The 10086-nt window shown below is 46.2% G+C and overlaps 1 protein-coding gene across 1 annotated transcript; it reads left to right on the forward strand.

Moving 5' to 3' along the window:
• Positions 1-8910: 8910 nt before the first annotated feature.
• LOC140561487 (testis-specific serine/threonine-protein kinase 6-like) lies at positions 8911-9762 on the forward strand. The gene has a single exon (XM_072686728.1). It carries the CDS (start codon positions 8911-8913, stop codon positions 9760-9762), a length of 852 nt encoding a protein of 283 aa, XP_072542829.1.
• Positions 9763-10086: the final 324 nt, after the last annotated feature.

The raw sequence follows: 10086 nt of genomic DNA on the forward strand, positions 1-10086 counted from the left end.
ACACGTCATCCCTATCCACCAGGCCAAGCAGTGGTTTGCGCAGATCGTCAATGCCATGGTGTATCTGCATGAGCAGGACATAGTCCATCGTGACCTGAAATGCGAAAATGTTCTACTGACCGCTGACAACCAGGCCAAAATAACAGACTTTGGTTTCAGCCGCATTTCAAGAGGATTCCCTGAGCTGAGTGATACGTTTTGTGGCTCTCCCTTCTACTGTGCCCCTGAGGTGATCATGTCCAAGGCCTACGATCCAAAGAAGAGTGACGTGTGGAGCCTGGGAGTCATTCTTTATGTTATGGTCGTCGGGTGCTTGCCCTTCTACGACTCCAGTTGGAAAAACCTCCCATCGATTCAGTCCGAACCACTGGTGTACCCAGAAGGGACTGGAGTGGAGGAGAAGTGTCACGACTTCATTTCCTACATGCTGGAATTCGATCCTGCCACTCGGCCTTCGATGGCAGAAGTGGCACAGCACCCTTGGCTCGAATCCACACTCAGCAGTCTCTGCTCTTCCAAAACTGACGATCATGAGCGTGAAGGTCAGGATGGGGAAAGCAGAGCAAGTTCTCAGCAAGACGTCAACCCACTTGACGAGTCCCAGGCCTCTTGCTCTGGCAGTGAGGTAGACACGCTCACATCTCAAGACGGCAGGTACGAGTATCTGATGCTGCAGGAGGACAGCAGTGGAGCTGGTGCAAGTCTGACTTGCCAAAACGTAGAGGATGTGGGGGAGGAGTCTGGTTGCCGACCACTTTGTGCCGCAGTTGAAAGGGCAGCCAATGCTCGCACTAGTATTATAGAACCAATTCTCAAAGCCTCCCGGTCTCTTCGGCAGAGGATGAAGAAGTTTTTCAAGAGGAACTTTGAGGTGCATGACTCTCCCGCTACTCCCCTGCAGGAAGCTTGTAATTCTGCTTCCTCTACTGAAGCTCCTGCTCGTCCAAGTTCTGAGCAGAGATGTGAGAATAAGCAAAGAACCAAGAGACTGAGATTCCCCAAGTTTAGGGTGTGTGAGTATTTCTGGAGGAAGTAGTAGTGTGTCTGGAAGAAGTAGTAGTGTGACTGGAGGAAGGAGGAGTGTGCCTGGAGGAAGGGAGGAGGAGGAGGAGGAGTGTGCCTGGAGGAAAGGAGTGTGCCTGGAGGAAGGGAGGAGGAGGAGGAGGAGTGTGCCTGGAGGAAAGGAGTGTGCCTGACCGAAGGGGGAGTGTGCCTAGAGGAAAGAAGGAGTGTGCCTGGAGGAAGAAGTAGTGTGCCTGGAGGTAGAGGAGTGTGCCTGAATGTAGAGGAGTGTGCCTGGAGGAAGGGAGTGTACCTGGAGGAGGAGGAGTGTGCCGGGAAGAAGGAGGAGTGTACTTGGAGGAAGAGGAGTGTGCCTGGAAGAAGGGGAGTGTACCTGGAGGAAGGAGTAGTGTGCCTGAAGGTAGAGGAGTGTGCCTGTAGGAAGAGGAGTGTGCCTGTAGGAGGATGGAGTGTGCCTGGAGGTAGAGGAGTGTGCCTGGAGGAAGGGAGTGTACCTGGAGGAGGAGGAGTGTGCCTAGAGGAAAGAGAAATGTGCCTGGAGAAAGGAGGAGTGTGCCTGTAGGAAGAGGAGTGTGCCTGTAGGAAGAAGGAGTGTACTTGGAGGAAGGAGGAGTGTGCCTGTAAGAAGGAGTAGTGTGCTTGGAGGAAGGAGTGTACCTGGAAGACGGAGTGTGCATAGAGGAAGGAGTAGTGTGCCTGGAGGAAGGGAGTGTACCTGGAGGAGGAGGAGTGTGCCTAGTGGAAAGAGGAGTGTGCCTGTAGGAGGAGGAGTGTGCCTGTAGGAAGAGGAGTATGCCTGTAGGAGGAGGAGCGTGGAGGTAATATAACTACACCAATCAAACTAAAGAAATCATTTGTAAAAATGTATGTTCATCAACATCAGTGCTCTACACAGTGCTGATAGAGATCAGGAGGTGTGATGTGCTATATTTACACTGAAAACACTTCACTTTTTTGTGTGGAATACTGATATAGGAAAAATGTGGTAAAGTTCTTGGAGGCTGATTGCCTTAGAATATCCTCCATGTCTGTCAGGAGGGCAATGTAGAAATGTGATTTGGGCCAAAATAAGGTCCATCAATTTCTCAGGCATCAGGTAGCACCATTACCTTTACCAGTAGTGACGCAGCTTTTAGCTACATTCAGTGCTTCAGACTGACAGCATTTGTATTATCCATGTGACCATACTGGGAGGCAGCCTGATAAAAAGCTACTTAGAATGTACAAGCGGTTCAATAAAGATGCTACCCAGCAGTTCATTCTGGACAAGCTCATGTTCTGAGCTAAAGGTCAGTTCCTGCAAAGAGTCTTTTCACATAAGGTGTAGACAGTTGGTTTTAGCTGGTTGAGTATGGCTGACACGTATCATTCTTCCCAGTAACCACAGAGTCCACATGTAGGTTTAAAAAATGTTTACTGAAGAAAAGTTTTGTCTTACCAACAATTCATTTAAAATGCTTCCACTGAATATCCACCAGAAAAGCTAAAGGTCTAAGCTATGCTACTGTCAAAAAACCGTGCGCTCCATTTTCCCACCAAACCAAAGACTGTTCTGAATCGCCCCCTAGTGAGCAAAAAGACCCCGAACATTCCTCCAGCGTTCCGTAAAGAGACAGGATACAATTACACCATGAGTGCAAAGCAAAGACAGCAAAGAAAATGTGTTCCACTACGTGTTCTGTATGTTTTCCACATTTCTAAGAAATCAAACAAATATTACAAAACTAAATATACAAATCAAGGCAGTCCTTCTTTTGGCTCCTAAACTCGGTTCATACATTTTTACAGCCCCTGTCGGTCACAGGCCCTTAGATTCGTCCTCACTGTTTCCCCCATTACGACGCCCCTGTGCGCTGGTACGAGTGGGTCAGACAGGGCAGTGCTGCTGGACTGAGAACAGTCCACCAAACAGAAATATCCAGCCAACAGTGTCCTGTGGGCAGCGTCCTGTGACCACTGATGAAGGACTAGAGCATGACCAGCACCAACTGTGCAGCAACAGGTGAGCTTCTATCTGCAACGATGCTAGGAGCAGCCTTTTCTGACACCATTTAGTGACACTAAGCAGCTTTCAGCTAACATTCAGTACGAGCTGTCACACTAACACTTCAGCCACCGAGTTCACTAGCCTCTTGACTAATGCAAACCATACAGCAGAGGACTCTGAAATGACTCTCTCTGAAAATGCTTTTACAGGACTAAAGTCTGACGCCTCTCGCATCTAAAGACAGTTTGTCATTACTCACAGTCACAGACTAGCATTTTGCAGAGACTGAGAATCTCACAGTGTCCCTCTGCGCCAGAATGCAACTTCATCCCTGTTGAGATCATTTCCTATCAAGGTCTCTTTGGAAATGTACAAGAAGAGAGAGGTTAAAAAGGTGTTTTTCTGAAAGGTAAGCAGTGTCCCCCTGAGACTGATCCTCTTTACCTGGAGAGCATTAGCAGATACTGGTGTTTGTAGGTTTTTTCAGACTAGGCAAAATGATGATAGCGTTGTAAACAGTGTAAAAGTGAGTAAGAGCATTAAAAGAGAGTTTAGTTTAGGTTGATTTGTCCCAAGTTTCCGAGCATGTTTGCTCCGTTTTAGAAACGGGAGGGTCAGTTATGAAAACATGGCGATGGAAAGACTGCATAGTAGTGTGGGATGTAAGTGGTCAGAGGGGGAGAGCTGGAGTTTCACCTCTGCTCTCATCATTAAGCCTCAGAGCGCTCATTGACATGTTTGGAAGAATCTGACCAATCACAAGCGAGCTTCGACGACGAGTCCTTAAATATGCTGCGATAGGACTAGTTTTCGCGATCATGGTGAAGAGAAAAAAAATGGTGCGAAGACTAGCTTAATAAAACACGTTCATCCACCTCGACCCGACAGATTTCCCTTTTTTTCATGAACGGAAACAAAAAAAGAAAGTTATGAACAAACTCTGTCGTGCACTACTGCCACGTCCGCCCTCTACTGCGCATGCGTGGTGCTGTGCTGCTTGACAGACATACAGCGTGGAAAGTGCACACACCAGTTTATGCTACATTTCCAACACTGCTGTACTGGACAGCCAGCAGCAGACCATCATACATCAACATATGCTGCGTTTTGAACACTGCTGCCCTGCTCAACCAGCACCACGCCAGTGTAACAACGTTATATTAAAGAGTTCATCAAATATTGACTTTCACCAAAATCACATCATTTTAGGTAAAAAAAAAAAAAATCTCATTTATGTTTTAATAAAAAAAGGTTACAATTATTTTAAGGAGCTTTTCTTTTCTTGCTGCGACTCCACTGCAGACCATGCCCCTCTGCTGCTGCCGTACCTCCATCAGATGAGTGAGAGCTCTGAGATGGAGGGTGTGTAGCTGCTGAAGTTCCTCATTAATGAATCATTGAATTGAATTGAATCCATTAGTAATACATTAAAACATTGTTCTACACATTATATGAGCAGGTGGTGTTTGTTCAGAGTGTAGTTGTGCTTCTAAATGCTGTTTTTATCTCATTATTGCTCAGACATGTGCTTCAGCTAACTGAGCCATGCCAGCCAAATAGCTAGCTTAAACTTACCCTCGGCAGCAAAGTGGGATTATGAAAATAAAGAAAGCTCTCATTTCTGCTTATTTATTAAGATGTGCAGCTTGTGTGGTCTGCCGCCGTCTAAGACAAGAGAAGAGTAACACACTATAAGATCTGTCTCAGGTCTGTGCTCCCTAGTCTGTTCCCTCCAGAACTGTGCAGTGCATTCTGCTGCTGCTAGCCCCGCAGAGCTGAGTGCTTCTGCTGTTTATTCTGCAGTTTGCTCATTTTGTTGTGCAATAAGAAAAAAGAGCTTTTCTCTGTAATTCTGGATTTTTTATGATGTGAACAAACTGTACGATCTGGTGCATGATATTGTAGTATTAAAAAACTGCTCTTTTTAAAGAAATACTGTAAGCTCAGATGAGTGAGAGCTCTGAGATGGAGCACTTGTGTGGTCTGCAGTCGTCTAAGACAAGAGAAGATGAACACACTATAAGATCTGTCTCAGGATAAACAGAGTGGAAAGAGAGCCCTTGTGTCCGACTGTTTGATGACCGGTCAGTAGTCGTTACACCAGCACCAGACCAGTACAAATCGGCCACAGAAAACATCTTCTGCTAGAGCCTTCCAGTGGCTGAAGTACTGGTGATGCTGGTTAACCAGCGTGCTCATCTGTTTGACCACTTATGAACCATTTTAATAAAATGCTCCAGTGATCAAATTCCAGGTTCTTTTTTTAGTGCAGATTTTTAAAGTATGCAGACTGATCAGCTATAACATTCACACCACCTCTCAAAAAAATGAAATTGTTTCTATTATGGTCCCGTTGGGAATTTACAAGAAGAAAGAAGTTAAAATCTTCTGAAATATTCAAAAACGTGGACACCAGGAGGTGGTGATGGACTGTATATGGCAGTGAACCGTGGTAGTGCAGTTGGACACCAGGAGGTGGTGATAGACTGTATATGGCAGTGAACCGTGGTAGTGCAGTTGGACACCAGGAGGTGGTGATGGACTGTATATGGCAGTGAACCGTGGTAGTGCAGTTGGACACCAGGAGGTGGTGATGGACTGTATATGGCAGTGAACCGTGGTAGTGCAGTTGGACACCAGGAGGTGGTGATGGACTGTATATGGCAGTGAACCGTGGTAGTGCAGTTGGACACCAGGAGGTGGTGATGGACTGTATATGGCAGTGAACCGTGGTAGTGCAGTTGGACACCAGGAGGTGGTGATAGACTGTATATGGCAGTGAACCGTGGTAGTGCAGTTGGACACCAGGAGGTGGTGATGGACTGTATATGGCAGTGAACCGTGGAAGTGCAGTTGGACACCAGGAGGTGGTGATGGACTGTATATGGCAGTGAACCGTGGTAGTGCAGTTGGACACCTGGTGGTTGATGCTGGTATTGGTAAGGACTGGAAGTATGGTGTTAGGTGGGTGCTCTGGTGGAGAGGTGAATACTTAGCTCCATTAAGAGACGCAGGGAACACGTCGTGCAGGGCTTTCAGAGTTTTAATGAGAATGAGAGCACCTCCACTTCCCTCCTCACAACTTCCCAGACAACACCAGCAGGAGAACCCAGGCTACAACCCATTTTAAGGCAGGACTTCTTTTAAGGTAGTACTGAGTTTACCCTGACACTGAATTTTAAGGTGGAACTTCTTTTAAGGTAGTACTGAGTTTACCCTGACACTGAATTTTAAGGTGGAACTTCTTTTAAGGTAGTACTGAGTTTACCCTGACACTGAATTTTAAGGTGGTACGTCTTAAGGTAGTACTGAGTTTATACTAACATTGAATGTTAAGATGTAACTTCAAGCAACCACTTGAGATACCTAAGCAACCACATAGCAACCACCTGTGACACCATAGCAACCACCTACCAACACCACAGCAACCACCTAGCAACGCTATAGCAACCACCTGTGACACTATAGCAACCACCTAGCAACACCATAGCAACTACCTGTGACACCCTACATAGCAACGACATAGCAACACCATAAAAACCACATGGGACACCATAGCGACCACCAAGCAAAATAATAGCGTACACCTGGGACACCATAGCAACAACTGAGCAAAACTTAGGAAATTTATGAAGTACTTGCCACATTTCAAGCACTGTTTTAGTTCCTTCAGGAAAAGCAAATCTAGTTACAGACTGTGGGTCATCTGCTTCTCTGCATACTCTGTTAGCCTGTTCTTCAGTGGTCAGGGCCTCCACAGAGCAGTGCAGTGAACAGACGGTGTTAATGTTATGGCTGATTGGTGTATATTTGTAATTATTAATACAGAGGCTCAAATGGTCAGGTTAGTCTGCAACTCGGACCACAGTGATCAATCAAACAGCTCAGATTAAGGGTTGTGTATTGACTTCTCTGGAGGTTGTTCAATGTGGTGGTGGGTGTAGTTGAGACCGGTGATGGTGGCTGGCTGTAGGTAAGACTGCTGGCAGGTGAGACTGGTGGTGGTTAGCTGAAAGTGAGTTTGGTCGAGGTTGGCTGTAGGTGAGACTGGTGGTGGTGGTTGGCTGTAGGTGAGACTGGTGGCAGGTGAGACTGGTGGTGGTTAGCTGAAAGTGAGTTTGGTCGAGGTTGGCTGTAGGTGAGACTGGTGGCGGTGGTTGGCTGTAGGTGAGATTGGTGGTGGTGGTTTTTGGCTGTTGGTAAGACTGGTGGAGGTTGGCTGTAGATGAGACCGGTGGTAGTAGTTGGCAGTAGGTGAGACTGGTGGTGGTGGTTATGCCAATAGAATAGGACTCCCTGGAGCAGATAAACATGAACCTATGTGCACCATGTTGTCTAATGCCAGGCGTGGGCTGAAGGGGGAATAAAGCCCACCAGCATTGAGCTGTGGAGCAGTGGAAGAACTGTGTTCTCTGGAATGATGGTGGAGCGCCATCCAATACTTCTGATGGTATGAGCTGGGTGGTTGTGGATGATGAGGTGGGGTGGTGATCATCATTCACCATTCTGACCTTACTAACGCTTTCCAATAAAAGCATTTTCACAAGGAGTAATGAATGAGCTGGTGTCCCAATACTTTTGGAATTTGCGACCCCCAGGCCGTAGTGGTAGTGGGTTCGAACGCTGAGCCACTCAGAGCTTTGGCTTTACAGTCTGTTGCACTTATAAACATTTCTATTTATAAACATTTATATCTATCAGGCTGAAGTTTCTGATGGGTAATGTGTATGTATGAAAGGCTTAGTACTTTGGGTACTAAATAAGGACGGTGTCATGATTGGATGCAGCACTCTTATGAAGTACCAATATGGTAGTTGGTGGGCATACTCTTGTGGGCATATTAAAATAATACAGCAGAATTCCTGATGAACCAGTCTAATGCCTGTAGAAGTTACTTCAGGCTTCTTTTCTACTCTGACAAATGGTTCAAGTGTTCTTCCCATTGACTTTGCAATCATACGTACTCTCCCCTCCCATCGCACGCCATATATATATATACGTATATATGTAAATAAATATAATAAACGCTATAAACTACACATATTTTATTCACATATATTTTTATGCTGCTTTGGGAACAGCAGGAATTTGTGAAATTATTTGAATTATTTAAATTAACATAATATTTTATTGCTAAGTTTGGTCTCATTAATCATTAATAATAATTTTATTTTAATTTCATTCTTCATTTTTTACATTTTTATTTTTTAATTATTTTTTTACATTTATTTATTTATTATTTTGTTTTTTATACAGCTCGTTCATTATTATGGACACATTAGTTGCCTAGAAACTCAAATTCTAAAGGAAAAACTTGAGTGTCCCCTTTATTAATTCCTTTATTATTAATAAATAAGATTTTTAGATTTTTCACCTGAACAGGTAGTTGGAGACCTTTCTGAATCAATGTGGATAAAAACAGTTGATTGAACAGCTGTAATGTAAAACTTTAAACACAGCTGGTCCAGGTGTGGCTTTGAGAACACTGCCTCTGCAGTGCAGTGGTACGAGGTTTTCAAGCTCCCCTGCTGGCCTCAGCAGTTATTGCACATGGCTTAGTCTAAACAGGCCTGGCTGCGTTCAATCAACTCAGCCTTACTATCACTGCAATTGGGGTCATGTGCTGCTTAGGTAAGGGAAAGGGGCATTTCCTCTTTGTCAGCACTGTGTGCACATCCAGTCGTATACAGTCAACAAGGGAACTGAGCTCAGGGACCCGAGTCTTCCACTCCATTGTGATGTCATGCTGATGATGTCACAGAGCCTATAAAAGGGGGGGTTCTCCCTCAGTGGCTCAGTCCGGATTCAGCAGCGAGACGGAACATTCCTACGTGCGAATCTCATACGACACGCTTATCTAGAGCCACATCCCCTAGAACAGGTTCTACAGCTGCTTCTCCATGGAGACAGGAGGAGTGGAAAACATGGAGGCAGATGAGACAGGTGGAGTTCTGAGAAGCTTGGGCTACGAGGTGGTGCACAACCTCGGGGCAGGAGGCTTCGGCATGGTGAAACTGGCCACATCAGAGAGGCACCGCAAACATGTGGCCATTAAAATCATGGATCGCAGGAAGGAATCATCAGATTTCGCCTGGAAGCAATTGCCCCGGGAACTCGCCATCCTAAAGAGAGTGAGGCACCCTCACATCATTCAGGTACACGAAAGTTTTGACATGCCCAACGGACAGGTCTTCATTGTGATGGAGGTAGCCGCAACCGACCTTCTTCACGAGATCATGGCGCTCCACCACGTCCCCGTTAACCAGGCCAGAATGTGGTTCTCTCAGCTCGTCGGTGCAGTGGACTATCTTCACCAGCAGGACATCGCCCACCGAGACCTAAAATGTGAGAACGTCCTGCTGAGTGCTGATGGTCAGGTCAAACTGTCCGACTTTGGCTTGGGCTGCTTTGTAAGAGGCTACCCTTCCCTCAGCCAGACATACTGTGGCACTCTCCACTACTGCGCTCCTGAGGTGCTTCTGAATAGGCCCTACGATCCCCTGAAGAGTGACGTCTGGAGCCTTGGCGTCATCCTGTACGTGATGGTCACCGGCTTCATGCCTTTCAGAACAGACCACCAAGGTTCCCTCACACAGCTCCAGCGCAAAGCTGTGGAGTATCCGTGTGGGGTCGCAGTGGAGGGGCCCTGTCGGGCCTTCATTTCTTATATGCTGCGCTTCAATCCATTCACCCGGCCTTCGGTGAGAAACGTGGCGAACCACCCTTGGCTGCAGGCCAGGCAAGAACAGTAAGTAGAGCGCTGTGCTGGAACTCCAGTGTCGAGTCCTTGTGTTAATGGATGTATTATTTATTACTGTTTTTATTGATCCTTTATTGATTGATTAGCTATAGTAAATAAATGGCTTTTCTAAAGAACTGCAGGGCAGTGTTTTACAAAGCAGCATTTCTCAATGAGACAATGGCAACAGGTTTAGGTCAATGGGACAGGCTGGACTCTAGGCTTGAGCTCTTTGGCTGAGCTGGGAATCCTGCTTTGTGACCCCCCCCCCCCCTCTCTCTCCAGATCTGTCCACTGTTTGGTTACTACAATCTCCTGTATTTTCATCAACAGGGAA

This window comes from Salminus brasiliensis, chromosome 8 (genome assembly GCF_030463535.1).
Source record: "Salminus brasiliensis chromosome 8, fSalBra1.hap2, whole genome shotgun sequence".
NCBI lineage: Eukaryota > Metazoa > Chordata > Actinopteri > Characiformes > Bryconidae > Salminus > Salminus brasiliensis.

Coding starts and splice junctions, on each gene's coding strand:
- LOC140561487 (XM_072686728.1), top strand. CDS start 8,911: ATGGAGACAGGAGGAGTGGAAAACATGGAGGCAGATGAGACAGGTGGA.